This window comes from Lampetra fluviatilis, chromosome 30 (assembly GCF_964198595.1).
Source record: "Lampetra fluviatilis chromosome 30, kcLamFluv1.1, whole genome shotgun sequence".
NCBI classification, from domain to species: domain Eukaryota; kingdom Metazoa; phylum Chordata; class Hyperoartia; order Petromyzontiformes; family Petromyzontidae; genus Lampetra; species Lampetra fluviatilis.
The window spans coordinates 7,454,769-7,474,815 of record NC_136304.1 but is presented as its reverse complement, the minus strand read 5'-3'; the positions used below and the strand labels follow the sequence as shown (position 1 = coordinate 7,474,815).

The 20,047-nt window shown below is 45.5% G+C and overlaps 1 protein-coding gene across 2 annotated transcripts; it reads right to left on the bottom strand.

Annotated features, from left to right (window-relative positions):
* Nucleotides 1–231: 231 nt before the first annotated feature.
* Nucleotides 232–17,165, bottom strand: LOC144943216 (atlastin-2-like). Of its 2 annotated transcripts, XM_078870506.1 has the most exons (13): nt 16,787–17,165; nt 14,927–15,192; nt 12,758–12,889; nt 11,642–11,746; nt 9,651–9,701; nt 9,050–9,106; nt 8,138–8,230; nt 7,008–7,146; nt 6,327–6,454; nt 4,965–5,021; nt 4,777–4,848; nt 3,934–4,365; nt 232–2,871 (listed from the first exon to the last, which is right to left on the bottom strand). In XM_078870506.1, exons 1-13 carry the CDS (start codon nt 16,833–16,835, stop codon nt 2,761–2,763), a joined length of 1,692 nt encoding a protein of 563 aa, XP_078726632.1. In that variant the 5' UTR covers nt 16,836–17,165; the 3' UTR covers nt 232–2,760. The 2 variants fall into 2 exon arrangements, with proteins under 2 accessions (XP_078726632.1, XP_078726633.1); XM_078870507.1 differs by lacking the exon at nt 11,642–11,746.
* Nucleotides 17,166–20,047: the final 2,882 nt, after the last annotated feature.

Genomic DNA, 20,047 nt, shown 5'->3' with positions numbered 1-20,047 from the left:
ACTTGACACCAAAAAAGTGACGTCATTCCCCCCTTGACGTCGAACTTTCGGATCAACCTGACACAAGAGCAAAAAAAAATGTGATCATCCGACATTTCACATCTTGGTCCGTTTTGGATTAACCGAAAAATCTGGAACACGTTCCTCGTGAACACCCTGCTTTTCCATTAATTCCCCCCCCACACACCCACCCCTTACTCATTTCGAGAGCAACAATGTCAGAATGGGCTTTCGCGGTCTATAAAGAATTGGTTTGCATTTATTCTCACGAGGCATTGCAAAGGCATGTTGGAATATTCACTCACCGAGATGCAATTCAAAATTAATGATTTTTTTTAATGTCTCTCATTTGAAACTGAACAGACTTCCCTGCTGATTCGTTAGCCTCCCCCCCCTCACGCGTCAGTAAACACCGACCAGCGAAGTCACACGCGGAATATACACACAGTGCATGCAAACAACATCTCACAAAACACATCCCGGGCAACAACCGAAGGCAAGCACCTTGAGGCAAAGCCCAACCGCGGAATTTACAAACTTTGGTTTACAATGAGTGATATTTAACCTCCGCAAAAAAAAAAGCATAAATAGTGCACATTTGCATTTCACAAATAAAGATATGTATTGGGAACACTCGCTATTTAGGCATTCAATCGTTAAATATCAATTCCCATGTGTTCATCAATGGAAAAAAATAGAAAGGGCACAAGTATTGAACATATGCAACACTTCGTATTAGCAACACTGCTCCTAAACAATACTAATCCACGATAATGTCATCAGGATAAGCCAACCAAGAAATGTCTATGGACTGCTCAGTCAATATTTGGATCAATGAAATCAAGTCTGCATGCGACCTGCAAGATCAACAGTTTCTCATTACACAAAAGCTAGCCCTCCCTCGTAAGGCTTCTCTGGGCCTCTCAAGCCTCTTACCATCACCAAACCTTCCCCATCTGTAATCTCAGAACCCATCCATAGCCACGGGGCTACTGAAAGCACCAAGGGAAAGGTCATGCTAGACCTAAACAGGTCGTCTCACGTGGTCAGCACAAATGGAAGAGTTAATTTTTCATCTGCTACACAACCAAAAATGAAATGGCGTGGCAATTGAACAAAAACGGAAACTTTGCGAGTCTCTAGCTGACCAAATTAAACGAGGGGTGGAAGCAGAGATTACATTTTGGGCCATGTCTGGGTATTCATAAAAAACATCTGCTCTCAAGCAAGTCGTTCAGCACCATTCATGGGTTTGCCTGCGATGGTGGGGTTTCAGATTTTGATTGCGTGTGTAAAAACAGGCTCATTTTACTGTGATGAGCGTATCCCACAGGTCATTGACAGAGGAGCTGCAACGATTAGGTTAGTTCGTATGAAGGTGCTGGGTAAATTATTTGCATCGTGGAATCGTAGAGAGTTTGCAACAGCTTGGAGAGGCCTTCATCCAGCAGTGAACTGAACATGGCTGATGATATCTGAAACTGAAGAGGACAAGTGAATTGGCTCGAGGGTCTAATCCAGTCACCTAACGTGACCGGAAGTGGCACCAGTAGAGTACATTCACAAATCTCCAGTGGGGACAGGCACTGTGGTTGCTGCGCCGGTTGGTATAGAGCGTTTTATGTATGTAACAACATATGGTAAATATCAATGTTCAAACGGTTTTAAATGTTCCAACATGTCATGAAAATATATTGGCCTGTTGCATTCAAGAGACCACAGGTAAAGCACCCGGACAAATCCATGTACATTCTCAGCGGTCATGGCTCTGTTGCGAGGCAGTCAAACTGTACTGCTGTAAACACAAGCTACCATATGCTACGTTCGTGTATTGCGGGCAGAATATAACACTTAGTCTGGCGATCTCATCAGCCTACATTGTAGAATACGCTCCCAACATTTTGGTAAATTGTAAAGCTTCGCAATCCTGTAATTTAATATAATTTATAATTTCCATTTCTAGGCTTGTGAATACATCAAGGATTGTGGGTAAATTGTGAAAAATATACGTCTTAATTATCCACGCAAAATAGCGATACGTTCTGACAATACCATTAGGGAGAGTGCAATCGTTGCATTTAGTGAAATAAGCAAAGCCCAGGCCAATGTTCCTTACCCTACAAGTGAAGAGAACTGCCTGTTCCCGAGCGGGGATTGACAATTCCAGGCACACAGTATAAACACGTAGACGGAGCCAAGTTATTCACAACGTGACACTCGTGTGAGACCGCACTCAGTTTCTGATTCTAAAATAAACACGCTTGGCCTCGTGACCAATGCCGCTACTGCTTTAAACTCGTTGCTGATGATACAGATTGTGGCGTATTCTTGTGCATAGGTTGATAACTAGTTTTTTTCCCTTGTGGACGCTAGTTTTACGTTTGAACGAACGCTCACCACGACTTTGTTCGGTGCTCGGTGATTATGCGCTCAAGCCCTTTGCTGGTGTGCAACTGCACTGGCATGAGCTGATTACACGGAGATAAGTTTAAGTAGCACGCTTAAGTGTGAATAACCTTGCCCATCTTTCATCTCTTGGCCACATAGAATAAATATTTAGTTACGACGTCCGACAATTTTTATTGCCAAGGTAGAGGTATAGTGAATTATGAACAATGATTTTAAGCAGGGCACATAGGGGAACAGCCTGTGTGATGTTTGGTGACTTTGGCCACCCCCCCCCCCCCGGTGGCCTCAATGATCTCACACAAGCAACGGGCTGGAGGCACCGTCTTGGCACGAGAACGTGTCCCAGTGGCCCTAGCGTCTGCCTGAACCCCGAGCTGAGTCAGTCAGTCCGGCCCTGATGGAGTTTTTCACTGTCTGGCGCATCGTGTCCTCCAGCAGAGACTCTGAAAGCGGCTTTAATACCTGCAGGGCAACCAAAGGGGGGAAGAGTTACTCCGGTACAGCTCAACGCACCTCGATCCCATGCAGTGACACCACTGAGCAGGGGTGTCCCCTCAACACGCATGCTGGCAGAAGCCAAACGATATCCTGTGATCATCATGGAACAGACACTTCACTGTACTGGTTATCCTATTTTGGTCTGAACGTCTGCAAAGTATAGCCTGTTAAAATTGAACACTCAGAGCAGACTGCAATCTCTGCAATGTGGTGTTCTAAACACTGTACAAGCACCATGGCAGTCATCTACTACGGGATAGGAGAAATCCATTACAAAACCCACATCAAACAGGGACAACAGACCAAGGTCCTGCCACCAGTTATTATCGGAAGGTCATACATAAAACGTGTAATGTGTTTTCAAGTAATTGCACACTAAACATCACCAATAGAGGGAGCTTTACATTGGGTTCATAACAGCACAATGTGAACACTGAAAAGTGCCCTCCAATCCATAGCATGACCACACATGGCATTGACACCAAATAAGGATGGGAAGTATAATAAACTGAATTGTCAGGCATAGGGAGAAAGTCGTTTCAGCCTGGTCAGTAATTTGCATCACGTTAAATGTCGTTTGTCACTTGAATTTCCTAAATTACAGCTCTTGACACAGAACAAACACTTTTTTACAGGGCATAAGCAGGTGTGTCTAGTGTGGATAAAGGGGAGGCCTATAAAAGTTACTTCAGAAGTAGGTTCTGTGACGTTTAATACAGCAGTGCACTGCCCGTTGTGAACAGAAACGTCTTTGCCTCATGTCACAACAACGATAGCATGATCGCAATATGTACGCGTTTATTGTCAGCCAGCTGCTAGATGAGGGCCTCCCTATGCCATGGACGTCACGGGGGGTTATTTGACTCAACTTTACAACACTGGTCAATGTTGGTTGGTGAAGGTGTGGAACATAAGAGTTTGGAGCATAGTACAGCACAGAAATGCTTTTTGCTGCACTACCATCTACGGACAACATAGCCACACAATACAATGAGACAAACGGTTGTGTCGGGATACTTCGCTCACCTGTTCCCAGAGAACATTGGCAAGGTCGTCAATGACAGCTCCGACATCGCGGTACTCTCCCGAGTAGCGCACGTACGACCACGTGCACAGCAGCAGCAGCGACATCGTCAGCACCAGGTTGCAGAGGCTGGCGAGGGCCGACAGCCCCACGAACCCCAGCGCGCCAGACGCCACGTACATGGCCACCACGACGGAAAAGAACGTGGCGGGCGTGCGCGCGGCCTTGAAGATGTTCTTGCTGTCGTTGTGCTTGGAAAAGTTCCCAAAGGTCTCCTGAATCTCGCACTCCAGCTGCTCCTCGTATTTCCTGCTGTACTCCTCGCCGCCCATTTTCTTGGTGGAGCGGAACTGCTTGATGCAGCCTTCCAGGAGATTGTGGTGACTCTGCTCCAGGTCTGATGGTGCCAGGAATGGCTGGTTACCTCCACAAACCTAGAATGTTTAAAAATTAAAGAAATTACTCTGTGCATGCTACAAGGACAGTTAATTTGCCTCTGGTAGACATGGTATGGACTAACACTGAAAGATTAGAAGTGGGAATATCAAACAATGGTGGGTAGGAAGTATTGCAGACAAAGCGAGATAAGTAAGACTGGGAGGGTATGGCCATGAGGTGCAGAGTGAGGAGGGAAACATAATAATCAGAGTTTTTAAATGAAGAGATTGAAGTCATTTGAGGAAGAACCCGGATGAGCGTTAAGGAAAACATAAACACGGACATGAGAGTGGCTAGGGTGACAAGTGGAAGAAGGAGATCCAGTCTAACTAACCCCATCGCAACGGGAGAACGGTGGTTATAAGAAGTGAGCAATGTTTGAGGGTTGTGTTTAAGCAAATGTTTACCTTCTCCATTTCCCGATTGTACATGTCCTTTGCAGTGGCAACAGCTGTGAGGTTATTGGCTTCTGCTGTGGCCTGCAAAGAAAATAAAAATGTATTTTTTTTAAACATGTATTAAATATTCATTTATGAGACTTGATTTTTTTTTTTTGCTCAAATTAAATATTAACTAGGCATTTAATGATAATTACCTGCAGCATAGACTTTGGATGTGGAAGCTCTTCTCCCTGAAAAATCTTCATGTACGTCTGCAAGTCAAAAACTGTCGAATCTTAAAATGCATTTATGTTGCATCAAGCAAACTACAAAGACAAAGATCCCATATAGCCTTGAAAGACTGTTGGGGCAAGTGCTGTTAGTGAGCACCTTTGAAGGTCGGCATGGCACACGACGGGGTGGGTGGCCAGCATCACGCCCGACCGCCTTTGTCTCCCCAGTGGCAATGTTTACACACCACACCAGGTACTCATTTGAGGCTCATTCGACCAAGGGGAAGCCGAGGACCGGTTCAGATAATCGTCACCGGTGTTGGCCGTGAGCGGGAATCGAACTTGGGTTGCCGGGTTCGTAGCGCAGCGCGCTAACCGCTACACTACCGCTCCCCACAAGCAAACTACAAGGACAAAGATCCCCCGTATAGCCTTAACAGACTGTTGAGGCAAGTTCTGTTAGTGAGCAGCTATGAAGGCATACTATACACACATACCCACACACACCATCTCATGTTTACAGGCAAGTTAGCCGAGGGTCCTTAACACACCCAAGGCAATACAACTTAATATGCAGAATGATACAAAATATATATACAAAACTGCCCAACAGTTTGTTTGTGTCTTAATCAGGATATAGCGATGCATTGATTCATCAAGATTCATTCCTATAGCTCACAATACACACATCAAATTGTGTGCGCGAGAATCGACCATTTTAAATTAAGATACATTATATCAGTCGGTCAGTCTGTACCCTTTAGTTATAAATGATATTCCATTTAGGCCAACGGAGCCAAAAAATAATCATAGACAGAAGAAAGAAGAACCAAATCAAATGAGAAGGTACAAATAAGACCAGACAAGAATTTCTTTGCAGCGCTAAATTGTGGTAGTTCACCGGATCGTGAGGCGGTGAATATTCACAGATCTAACTTAACAATGTTATGATTCAAAATACATTTTTAACATCAAAACATCTAAATAAAATATATTATATTAGTTATTATTACACTCGTTCCCCCAGGAAAGTCTCATTCAGCCTCAAGACTCATACTCAGGAAGGTAATGCCAAGTTTTTGCAGGAGAAGGAGATGTTGCTATGTGTATTCGCTATTGAGCAATTTCCCAGTAAATGTATCAACATTTGGATATTTAACCAACACCAATTTCATTGTATGGTTTCTATGAGGATCCGACAAATGCAGAGGAAACATGCAGAACAGGCAAACTCCTCACAGAAAGGCCCCCCAAGTCAGAAATCGAAACTATCCCCTTTTTGCTTTGTGGCATGAGTGTTACCACTTCGCCACCCTGCCATCCCCGGGCAGACGTGGGAATCACCTTGAAGTACTGCACGAGTGCGCGGCACGTGATCCTGGAGCCGTTGATCTCCTTGACAGCCAGGTTTTGTGAGGCCAGCAGCAGAGGTACCAGGTTCTGCAGGTTCTGCTTGAACTCGCTGTCAATATCTGCACACGTGTCCAGGGGCGCACTTACGTGAGGTCAACGCCACGAGCATGCTTGGTAATTTGTCGAAAACGTACGTACTATAAAACGCGTCCTCGTTTGTCCTTCTGTTATAAGTTACTTTAAACTCTGAAAAACTCGTGCAAACAGCACCACCTATCTGTAGACTTCCAAGGCTTTCAAGACCAAGAGGCTCTAACAAACCATTACAGGCTCTACAGCAAAATAAACAGAGACCTTCATGATCCATCGCCCATCTACCTAGTTTAACTGGAAGAAAAGCAAGTATTGACCAGCATTTTGCTTGCATAGAAGACTACATGCGTAAATTAGGTTGTTATAGGCTGTGGAGCTAGGCTGTGGGCAGCAAAGGGTAGAGCATGAAAATGTATGTTTGTACTAAACTTTAAGCTCAGACATACATGGTCCCCTGCCTTCACAAACCCACACTGAGCAGTCCGGTCAAGTATGGTCATATCACACCGAAGACCCGCACGGCATGGGGAGGCTTTCATCCAGCAGTGGATGGACATAGGGCTGCACCTTAGTAAGTACCTTTTAGGCGGCCATCGAAGTTTGGGTTGGTAGCCACCTTGAGGCCAGGGTGAGGCATGAGGAAGCAGCCGACCTTAGAGAAGCACGAGTGGATGTGCTTCCTCACGTTCTGCACCTCCTCGTGCTGGTTCTCCGATAACTGTATGGTCAAAACGACATTGCGTTGTGTCGGAAGGTGGCCAGGGGGCACAGAGGTCAGAGCGTTGGGCTGCCACCGCAGAGTTCCAGGGTTCGAATCCAGGCAGCCGCCTGTGATTAAACCGGGTTCTCAAATGGCAGTGAGTTGATGGTCTCTCACCAATGACTGCACGTTAATCCCATCACATTATATTCGGTTCTTCACTTAATTTGGCGAAATTCCAACTCCGCGAATTAAACATATCAGTTGGACCTTCGTGCGACGAACATTATACGCTCAGTGGTCTGGCAGCTGTCGAAAGTGCTGCCCCCTGCTGTGTGGACCAGAGGCCACTTAAAAGGAATGAAGCGGTAGCTCTGTGGTAGGCGCTTCCAAGGCTAATCTGTAACATGAACGATTACACGATTACACCACCCTGTGCAATCCTCTCATGGACATTTTGCCTCATGACACAATATCGATAGCACAATCAGGACGTTTTGTAAAAAGAGCAAAACATGTTTTAAAAGAACATGGTGTTGGTTTGCATGCTCAAAGGTAAGCAGAATTAACACCACTTGTAAGCAAGGACTGAGATAACATTACATTTTTAGGAATACCAACTTTAAGTCAAGAATCATACTTTCATGTTGTGAGCCACAACATGAAAGTATGATTCTTGACTTAAAGCTTTCGTGACTGCAGGAATTCAAATTCTTTGGGTCTTTCGGTAAAACCACGTAGACAGAAAAAATAACAAAAAATATCGACGTTTCGATCACAACACAAGCGGTCGTCTTCAGGAAAAGGGGGGGTTAGCTTCAAAAGACAACTGCTTATAAAGGTTTGAAATGGGCGTAGCCCAAATCTACCCAAAGAATATGAAAGTATGAGTTCAAGAGTTGCCAACTAAACCCCCCCTTTTACAGAGTAAATGAAATTATTCTCGAAGCCTCTACAAAGATCACAAAAGTGTGCATTTCAGAGTTGGAAACATGCACTTGCATCTCACCTTAAGCCGTTTTTCAAGGAACTTATTTCCACCCTCGTGGCCATATGGATACTCGTACGGGAAGCTCCAGTCTCTTACGAGAAACATGAGTGACTGTGGGGGAGGAGAGGGGGTAACAGCCCAGATGAGAACAACACCACCACCATCATCATCATCATCAAAAACCAGATTAATTTTCCCTACCCTGCTGCACGAGAGTGAAATGGAGATGTGCACTGGATATTTTTCACAGGGCTTTTAATTTTAGCCTACTGGCTGTGCGCTAGCAGGCTTGCCGAAAACCCTCACCAATTAAGCTTCCGATAACCACTATCGCCACCACCAATGACTTTTATTCGGTGATACTTATCGGTGTAAAACATACGCCAAGGGGAGGCGAGGGCGGCTCAGCATTTACGAGATGGACAAATCAGCAAGAACACGCGTGTGAAATCAGATACTGCACACGTTTCCGGACATGACCAGCGTGCATCTTGTGGCGGTGGTAAAACTAAATCAATGCTTTGCTGCCCCTGGACATGAGCTTCTTCAAAGCCCCTTGCAGCAGCAGCCCCGCATGAGATTTTTAAGCTGGATTTGGCCGCCTTGCTTAGGCTCTACTGTACTCCACCAGACTAATCTGGGCTTTATTTTGCCCACCGAAGGCTTCTGATGACTAAAATTAGGTTTGTCAATAGCAGGCATTGCTACAACCTTACAAGACAATGCTGTGAACGTGAACAGAAAGTATGACTGGATTGATTATTTGCACTGCAATTATTTAACAAGGAGAAGAGCAAGCACTCTATTCATAAAATAAAAACAAGTGGAGAGGGAACCATTTATCGAGTGACAGAAAAAACCCATGTAATTTTAACACGGAATCATCAGTAATGTCAGCATATTTAGCACAACGAATGAATACAAAGGTACCTGGAAGGGTTTGTTGATGACTTGATCCATCGCAAGACGTCCATATTCAGTAAACAACTGTTAGAAAGACAGACATTTAGATGAGAAGGCGATTGTTTAGCCTAATGCGAATGAATAACTGTAGTTCACTATCCAATTTCACAACACTAACATTTTCAAATGAGTTTGTAATTAAATCAGTGTCCCTACCTGATGCATTATTATTGCAAATTTTAAATATTCAAAGCCACATCTGAACTCATGTAACGTTGAATAGAAGCAGTTTACATAATTGAAACGTTTATGAAAAAGGATAAAGATCTCCGCTTTACGTGAAGTGTGCAGCACATTTACATTTAACTAAATTCTACACTGATGGCTCCTTGATCCTCCATCTGCTACAAGGCTAGAATGTTCTCAAAAGACGTAAGAGCAGGAATTTGTAGCCACTGCACGATTCACCCAAGGCCAGGTGTTTGCAGTAGATCTTGCCATCGATGTCCCTAACTGTCCTCGGGATGGCATAAGTCAACTGTCTCGTGGTTTACAAGGGTGCTAGCAATCATGAACATTTTACATTTCAGCATTCGTAAAAGAAAACACCTTCAATGCAGATCAGCACCTGTAAATGCTGTAAATCGTCCTCTTGGATGTTTTGCGTTAAGTTGTAAACCTGTTAAAATAAAACATGACGATGCAATTAATTGTTTGAGTCATTTAAAACGTGCCTATTTATTTCTATACAGATTGTGACAAACATCTCGCAGAACACAAATACTTGTCCTTAAAATTAAGCATTCTTCTCAAAACAAGTCAAGCCTAGAAGCAAATCACAAAAGAATGTTCCATAACTGGTAATAATTTGCAATCTAAGCAGTTTTCGGTCCAGATTGTGCTTGTATGGATAACCACCAAGTGCAAATAGGTTGATAAGAGGCTGTGGGGCTGCATGGTGAGCAGCAAGAGGGCAGTGCATCATAAACAATGGCGGAGCCAGGATTATCAGATAGGGGGGCAACCCCTCCAGCAATGAAAAATGATAGAGGAGTTGTTAGTAAGGACTTGTCCCTTGCTTTTTATTCGATGCGTGTGCGGTGATGGCGCAGCCATCGATCGAGGGTCGAATTTGAACCGTGCGTGATCGACATCGCGCTCGCTGAAGGTGTTTGCCTTCAGGAAAGTGGTATACTGTCTACGCAACTACGCACAATTCTGAGTCACTTATAACTGCTTTGCCGTTACTTATTGCCAATTATGGACTCAGACTATTGTCCTATCATCTCATAGAGTCCCTGGCACGTAAGAATATGCTACACAGTGGCAGTGGGGGTCGCAAAATGCCGATTTATTACTAACTAGCTTAACTACCCGGCTTCGCCCGGGACTTGGATTCTTGTCTTGGATTAATACACGGCCTACACGGAGGGTGGGGGGGGAGATGCGTGACGTCAGCAGGCACACTGCGTGACACTTCCGCATGCGGGTTACATCACAGATGTGACATCCCGCTCACTTGCCGTGCAAATATATCCATTATTGCGCCCCCCCCCCCCCCCCGAAAAATCCAAAAGTCTATTTTTTATCCTTTTTGCATTGTGTACAGTCTGGAAACTACCCACATGCCAAATTAATAAATCCCAATTATCCGATTGAAATCCCTAATTTCGATCGGATCATTGGGGGGTGCACGTGCCACCCTACCCCCCCGCCCCACTGGCTCCGCCAGTGATCATAAGCCATTGTACATCTATGCTCCCATATTCTTAGGTTTTTTCGGTAAAGTCACGTAGGTAAAACATCAAAATTAATGAAAATAAAATAAAACAAAAATCACGACGTTTCGGAGGCAACACAACTCTCCGTCATCAGGTGGGACCGTCACAGCCGAATTAGCTGCATCAAGTGAGGCAATGATTCAAGAAGTAATCCCTTATAAGCAAGTTGAAGGGGGGAGGAGAGGGGGGGGGAGCTCATCAGAATGTGGTAGCCAATGAAAAAACAATGGACTACGGCTTGGACGAGGTTGCTGCTGTACACGCCAACACAATGGACAGAGAGTGTTGGCGTGTACAGCAGCAACCTCGTCCAAGCCGTAGTCCATTGTTTTTTCATTGGCTACCACATTCTGATGAGCTCCCCCCCCCTCTCCTCCCCCCTTCAACTTGCTTATAAGGGATTACTTCTTGAATCATTGCCTCACTTGATGCAGCTAATTCGGCTGTGACGGTCCCACCTGATGACGGAGACTTGTGTTGCCTCCGAAACGTCGTGATTTTTGTTTTATTTTATTTTCATTAATTTTGATGTTTTACCTACGTGACTTTACCGAAAAAACCTGAGAATATGATTCCTTGCAGTCACGAAAGCTTCAAATCTAGAATCTATGCTCCCGCATCTATAAACCCAACCATCACCCACCCACACTAACCCGGCATGGTAAAGTAGAACCAAATAACCCACATGACCGTCATGGTGCCGAGAAGCCGCTATACATCATTTGAATGGCAAAAAGAGATGCACATGTATTATAGTGATACATCGGTATGTCGAGCTTCCAAGTGTTTTAAAGCAACTATGTATCAGTTCCAGGGCCTGCGGTACGGGGCCCCACACCTGCACAGAGCTGGTCATGGTGCTGAGGGCGAACACAGTAGCGCAGTCCTTGATGGTCGACTGGCTGTCAAACGCGCCCTGAGTGTCCATCAGTAGCACGGCCACCTGTAAGCATGCCGCGGACACAACAAACGAGTCACGTGACAATCCATCACCCAGTCTCAGCTCCGGGTTCAGAGATCAATGGTCAATGAATGCCAGCGCTTTCGCTAGGCCAAGCATAAATAAAACCTCTCATACACAACACAGGAATGTAATGTTTATGAATGACAAAAACTGTCATACATAAATCAGAGATGCGGGGGAAGGACAACAAACAAAACACAAAAAAACGAGCTCTGATCAAATATAAGGAATATCTAGATTTGAAGCTTTCGGGACTGCAAGGATTCATATTCTTAGGTTTTTTCGGTAAAGTCAAGTACTTGATACAGCTGTCGTGGCTGTGACGGTCCCACCTGAAGACGGAAGCTTGTGTTGCCTCCGAAACGTCGTGATTTTTATTTTATTTTACTTTTTTAATGTTTACCTACGTGACTTTACCGAAAAAACCTAAGAATATAAGGAATATCCTCATCCTCAGCCATGATCGATACATTGCTAGATGAAGACTTCCCCATGTCGTCACTATCTCTCAAGGTTCTAAAATGTGACAATCCATTTAGCACCTACACACGAGCTGATTTCATTGCTCCGTTTCCACATTGGACATCCACTTGGGCACATTCCCAGTAGGGCATCACATCTCATCTCAGATATTCGAAGGGCAAGCCCAGTGGATGTTGCGTTATTCCAAATTTGACAGGTTTGGACCATGACATTAGCACACAACGAACTACTCGTCTCGAGAACGTCAAGGGATCTTCAACGTCCAATCTAAAGCAGACAGTTTATATTTATTTTGGTTAATACAGTCGCAGTCATAACAGGGCGGCCTGCCAGTTTACATTCACGAACCTCTGCAAAAGCGCCGAAAACCTTACCGCTGGGCCATGTCATAATGAAATGCAATACACCAATACGAGGAGAGTGTTTGTGGGCAAAAATAAATACAAGCGAGAAAACTAAACTCATGAGCGGCACTGGACAAGACGAAGGTGAGCTGGGGGGGGTCACCTGGATGCCGTCAGGCTTGTCGACGAGGAAGACGTCACTCCACATCTGTATCCCCGTCGTCTCGCGCTCACAGCCGCCGCGCCAGGTGAAGCCGGTGAGTGGCTCGTCGTTCCCTCCGAGCCAGGAACCCGTCTGCCCCGAGGTCACAACAGTGTCAGCCGCTCCACATCACAAAGGTACGTTGAGACCTGCATGACCCTATGCCAGCATGCCATGCACGTGTGCCCACTTAAACCCTGGAAACAGATGTGTACCACTTCTGCCCAGTAACCACCAATGGCAACCCTCGTAAAAAGAGTTAAAAAAAGATTGCACGTGTACATGTACAGCCCTTTTCAGAAGCCATTGATGTATGAGGGCCTCAGCACATCGTGCGAACTATGGGGGTAATTTTACCATACGACAGGCGCTAAAAAAGTTACGTTGTGGGCAGCAGAAAGCAGTGAGAAAAATAATAATTTGGTCTACTGTACTGCTATGTTCCCACATTTATGCTCCCAGCCTTGACCAAACTGGAGTGACCGGTGTGAAGTATGATCAAATAACCCCCAAGACAAGAATGGTGTGGGGAGGTCCTCATCCAGCAGTGGACTGACAAAGGGCTGTTCATATAAATGCACACCAGAATGTTTTGTGATGTTACCCCGCACCATGTGCATGCTCCCATAACTTGGCTTATTTAGAAATAGTACTTGCTGACGTGTGTTCCTGCCGTGCAGGATCTAACGGCTGTGGCTATAGTTAGACCGTGACGGAGGGGGTTCTCTGGGGGGCAGCCAAAATATGAACCAACGTCAGGGAAAATAACAAGGATTAAAGTTTTTAAAAATTCACTAACAGACTCACCGAAGCTCATCTTATACCGATTTGGTATTTAATTAAAGAGCGGCTTTACGAACGCACGCAAAAAGTATACTTTGCCAAGTTACATTTTATCTGGATTGGCCATGAATAATTCAGAACATACCACCAAGGAATTATAGGAAAAACTGATCTTTACGAATGTGTTGAGTTTCTTTTGATGTAGCTGTGGCCATATTTGGCTCAAATAATGGAGTGCATCACTTAAAAAAATTACGAGCTATTGTGTGCATGAAAGCCGGCTCATTCATAGCCTGTAATATGGCCAATGGCACCATTTGTCATCGTCAGTTTGGACTCCCATTGGGGACATGGTCATGTTAGAGGTGACCCAGAGCAGACGTCATAATGATGATGCTCTGCTTCTCAATTAAGCAATTACCATGAGGCAATGGATCATCCGAGCAACTGCTATGTTGGGGACACAGGTGCCTATACCATTACATAACTCTTACCACCTTACATTCTGTGAACATAAGAACAGGTGTGGATTCTGCAGGAAGCATTTGGGATTGGGGGCATGCCCTTGGACAGAGTGAGGAATGAGTGTGCAGCCCCATCAGCAGCCACTTCGATAGTTAACCTCCTGATGTGAAAATGCTTTAACATTGCACGGGTACATTAACTGCATAAAACTATCAGTTACTTTGCTCATGGCATGTTTCACGTTCAGGCTCATGTCCTAGAAGAGGTCCTAGTACAATACTAAGGGGATAAAGTGAAATTATAGCCGGTCACATTTACGCTCAGTTTCCCCAACATGTTATGCAACCAATGTAGATGCGACACGGGGAGCTGTGTACTTAATTCACTTGTGAATTTATTTTAACCCCCCCCCCCCCCCCATGCAGAGTAGCCTTGCCCCTTAAAATGTTTGTCCACGCCAGAACAGTACAATAGGCTGGACAGTGAGTACAAGGAAAAAACACAAATCAAATTTCCAAGTACAAACATTTGCAAAAGTAGAGAATAGGCAGAAATATATAATTTGAGCTCAGCCAAACAAACAATTAATTTAGAGTATATCCATCCCATACTGGATGAAGGCCTCCCCACAAAGTGATGGTCAAGGTGGTTGTTTACCAATACTTCACCACGCTGGTCAGTGTGGGTTGGTAAAGGGAAGGGTGACTCAGGAGCAGTTCAGCTATCACTCGCCACTGATGTCAGCCGTGGTGGTGAAGATAACTCGGCTTAACGTATTTGCGGCACAGCGTACAAACCACAGGAAAACAAAACGGTAAAAACGTGCGTGACTAACGCACGCAGACGTAACGAACGCGACCAACACCTCGCACGCAGACTCACCTTGTTGTACATGTACCTAAGCATGAAGTCGAGCAGAAAAGACTTTCCCTTGCGAAAGGCTCCGGCCACCGAGACGACCACCACGTCCTTGTCACGCACGCGTTCGTCCAGGAGCACGCGCCCCAGCGCCTCCTCGTCCAGCTCAAAGGAGTGGTCCGAGCAGGCCCGCACCACCTGCACAGGCCGCGCTTCCCGCATGGGCACCTCCTGCACGGCGGGGGGCCCTTCTGTCACGTCGCTGCCACCGTGCAGGAGGTCGTTGTCACCTGTCACGCCAAGGCGTCAGACAAAAACAATTCTGGAATAAACGGGTATAAATGCACACGCAAACTCTCACATGCGCACGGATTGTTTTCCCTTCGTTTTAATAAAACATCTCCCTGAATACATTCACACTGCCTGGAATTCACAGCTCACAGCCATCTGTGTTCTTGACTTTCCGCAATTGTTCAAGCCCAGGTTCAGGACCTCGCTCTTCTCCCCAGTTAATGCTTGTCTCCTTGAAAACAATATACTGTACAGTTTGCACCCCCTGTTCTCCACTGTAAACATGTCCCGCTGTTTTTCTTTTAGTGGCTTGAGTCGCAGTTGCATTCAGATGACATATCCTTTTGTAATTTATTGTAAGTTACATTGATTACATTGAGGTGGATGAGCTCAATGACAAATAGTTTACAACACGTTAATACCCTGAATCATGAACAACACTCTATGGGCCACAACACGAAGCTCTGGCCATTTGCATTATTTATAGCAAAACACACCGGCAAACTTTCACACGCACAAAAAAATCAGATAAGCTAAACGTTTGTCAATACTGTATATGCATTGGGGCCTACCTCTGTGTCAGCACACCACAATTTTGATAACGATTTACACCTGCTGCGCATTTAACTTACTAGGTGGTGCATGTCATGAAGTAAACCAATATAGTACCACAATGTGTGTAGATGTAACGTGGTCAGTGACCCAGCAAAGTTTCCACGAAGAGTCCCAAGTCCATGGCTCATAGTCCATGGTGGCCACTCAATTGTGCCCCTATTAAGGGACAGCGTTGCCTTCAGTGTCCAATCTAATGCCTCTATTAAACGCGCCACAGACAAAATACATTGAACTTGTTGGTACCGTCTGATGCTGAAAAACACTTCAACGGTCCCATTATTTAAATAAATGACCATTTACAGCCCTGGCGGTCATGGGGATTTGACTATACTTCACCACTTTGGTCATTGCGGACTGGGGAAGGGTGTAACGACATGTTACGATATTTACTGTGCAGTAGTGCATGGCCTATTTACGTGAAATGTTACCACTTAAAAATCACAAGGTCATCAAAGTGAGTAATTAACGTGGACATATCACGAGCTACTGGACGTTTAGCAGCTGTTTTGGCGCGCTTTTGCCAAGCCCGTTATTTTCGCGTGACCTGCTGTACCATTGACTTCTCGTAGTATTATTATTGTACACACACGGTACTTGTTTTGCCGCGTTGAAGTTCACATCGCTGAGCTTTTAACGTGAGGATAAAAAGTAACACAAGTTTTGGGTTGAAGTAAATAAGTTACTTGTAGGCGTTTTAGTCGACCCGTCAAACTGCACTTTTCACAACCCAAAGAAAGCAAAAACATACATTTGCGTCACAGCTGAACTTACACAAAAACTACTTCCACGGTTAAAAAAAGTTCATTTCTAAAGTCGCTGCACTTTGTTGCGCACGAATTTAAGTTTTAACGCAAAGTGCACCGCAGAGGCCCAAACGAAAGTGCCTCGGCCTTGTCTAGCGGCCCTGCCGGGGGAGGCGCGCTCCCTCCCGGCCGCGAGGACCCTCATGCCCCCCCCCCGTCTCCGACTCCAACTCACCCGTGCCGTTGTAGACGGGCCGCCGTTGCCGCAACGCAGGATCCGCCATGGCCTCTCGTCTCTCAGCAGCACCACCACCTTCTTCTGCAGCCTTCCTCTTTCAACTCCTCCTCGTTATCCTGATACCCCCGGCCCCCAAACTCCGTGGGTCGTGCGCGCTGAACGCGTGGTGTGGATCTGTAGACACGAACCACCTGTTATGGCGACCCCGGCCCTGCCCACCGTGCCCCGGACTGCCCACTACAACCCAACCTCAACCCATCCGCATTGCACGCGAACCGCGTTACAACGCAGCAATGGTCCAATGAACCCGATACTCTTCACTTAACGTCCAGTCTTCATCGCCACCAACTTCATCGAGATAAGCCTACCGCTTCTAGCCATGCCCACTACACCCAGCCATGCCCCCTGACCACGTGTAAAATTTCCTGCTCCCCCTAAGCAATAAAAAATTAACCCGTAAAAACAAAGTTTTTCACTATAAATCCTTTATATGCGTGGCATCGGTTTTATTTTATTATTCATTTATGTTTTTCTTGAGTAAGAGTTTCATTTTTATCACATTGGTATTTTAAATTAAATATGAAAAAAAAGTCCTAAAAAGTGGAAAATTTTGGAAAAAAAATTTCACGAAAATAAATTGTCACGCACAACGAGTCTGTGTGCAAAATATCAGCTCGACTGGATCACGGGAAGTGGGTTAAAAACGACCGAAAGATGTGCACGGTCGTAAGCGCGCAAGCAAGCAAGCGAACTTAATATAAATGATTTTAAATAAACCGGAGAGACTCCCTGAATAGACTGGCTTGTAATCTTGTTTAAAAGTAAATAAACCACGTGGCGTGATGCTGCACGAGCAGCAGCAGCAGCCTTTGAATACGTACAGACGTGTGTGTGTGTGTGTTGCAGTCATGTGCACAGGTGTGTTTAATATGCACAGCTACGTTTATGTTGATGTGCGCGGGTGTGTTGATATGTACAGGAATGTGCGATAATTAGTGCAAAAATGTTAGTATGTACTGGTGTACAAGTTGTGTAAATCCGTATAGGTTTACAAGTGCGCGTGTGTCGCTCCTCACAACAACGCCAGGCGGATAAAACACAGCGAGATGGCGCTGTGGGGAGCATCGGCGTGTCCCGTGTACAGGTGTACAGATGTGTACAGCGTGGTGAAGTATGGTTATACCACCCCCACAGCCTGTAGAATAGACCCTCGGTCCCTCAGGGCTGTGTAAATGTACACACACAGGAGTGTTTGCTGTGAAAGTGTTTACATGAGTGAGTGGTGTGTCAATACTCACACGTGCGAGTGTGTGTTGTGTGTGTCTGTGTGTTCATGGGGAGCGGTGGTGTAGCGGTTAGCACGCTGCGCTATGAACCCGGCGACACGGGTTCGATTCCCGATTATCTGAACCGGCCTCCCCTAGATCGACTCAGCCTCAAATGTGGCCCTGGTGCGGTGTGTAAACATCGTCATTGGGGAGACAAAGGCGGTCGGGCGTTGTGCTGGCCCACCCACCCCCTCTGGCCTTCATAGGTGCTCGCTAACAGCACTTGCCCCTACAGTCTGTTAAGGCTATACGGGGGGTCTTTGTCTTTGCGTGAAGGTGTACAGATGTCTACGCGTGTGAGAAGCGCACGTTGGACACGGTGGTGCTGGTGCTGGTGGTGGCAGGCAGCCGGGTTCCGAGCAATGTCCCAACCACCCGTGCCGATGGCAGCTGCCCCTGTCCGTCTCGTACCCCGACGGTGTCGCGTTTCGAGCTGCCTGCCACCGACACTGCGAGACGCATTGTCTCACTAAAAACAAAACAGACACTGCGGGCAAAGCCTCTGCAATAATAAGCTGGCCAGTTCCATGTGGGTTCCATGTGGGTCCTATCCAATTCGAAAATTGTGAAAAGCATAGGGCCTCGGATTCATGACAAATATAGGCGTGAACCGAATGTCAACATCAATCAGCGAATTTACATAATAACGCGAACAAATCTCCCATCAAACCTATCTCTCTTCCCTAATTTCCCTATATTTGTATCTTGTCTACATCTCTCAAATTTCACTACATCTGTGTGTCATCTCTCATCTCAGGCCCTACCCTCTTATCTCTTATCGACATTTATCTCATGTCACGACATTTATATCTCTTATCTATATCTCCTCTGACATCTCACTGGGAGTTGATACGTGAAGAGAACGACCCTCACACATTATTTCTACTTAGGGACCCCAATGGACCAGCACCGCCAAACAAATGACAATTGGTTATTCTTCCCGTTGATCTACCATATACAGTACGGCATCTACTGATCTACGACCTTTATATTATGTGTTTTTCCTTCTCATGGTCATTGCAAAACTATAACCCTAACCAAAGTAAACAAAAGCTGTAATTTATGCTGCTTTGGCAGTTGTGCACTAAGCACAAATAACAAAACACATTCGTCAATAACACAGCCGTAAAATGAAATAATATACAGTATAATAGGTGACATTTCGCGCAATGTCCGTTCTTCATCGCAGAAAGCAGTGATCTGTTAAGCCTCATCGATCCCCCGCTCCTGCGGATTAGCCGGAGAGCGAGAGCTGGCGGCTTGTAAACGGAAGGTTGCAAGTTCAAATCTTAGTTTGGATGCGGGGAAGTCAACAATTTTCGTTGTATCTGTAGATTCATCCCCGTCGTAGGAATGCGGATTTTTACACCACTGGCTTATGGCTGTGAACAGGAGGTTAGCACTTGCGTCTGTGCTTATTTGAGCGCGAAATCACTTCGACTTGAATTTTGAGTAAACAAGCCAACATTGGACGCTGCATTCGCCGTAGTGCACAAGTACAAATAACAAGAAAAAGCAACACATTCGTCAACAGTGCCCGAAAAGGATAAGCATATAAAAGTTGACGCTTTGGGCAATGATAGCACAACAGCGAAACTCCAGTACAGGGGTGGGGGACCTTTTTTTCTGGCAAGAGCCATTTGGATATTTATAACATCATTCGCGGGCCATATAAAATTATCAACTTAAAAATGTGCCTGTGATATTTGGTCAAACATTTAATTAACTCACTCCTAATGCGATGGCTGGAACTGCTTCTCTTTGGCGAGGCGTGTGATGTTAGCTGGTGTTGATGATGTTGCTACTCGCAACTGCTTTTCCAGGTTTGCTCCTAGATTTATTGAATTTCGAGTCCCGCCTGCGGTTGCCTTGGCAGGGCCAGACCCAATGATTTTGCGGGCCTTGTACAGCCCGCGGGCCTGACGTTCCC

Excerpts from the sequence above, each read along its gene's own strand:
- LOC144943216 (XM_078870506.1), bottom strand. The coding sequence starts at position 16,835 with ATGGCGGATCCTGCGTTGCGGCAACGGCGGCCCGTCTACAACGGCACG. Across the intron at positions 9,702-11,641 it reads CCATGACCAGCTCTGTGCAG|GTTTACAACTTAACGCAAAA; the intron begins GTGTGGGGCCCC and ends TTATTTTAACAG. Across the intron at positions 9,107-9,650 it reads ACGATTTACAGCATTTACAG|TTGTTTACTGAATATGGACG; the intron begins GTGCTGATCTGC and ends TCTTTCTAACAG.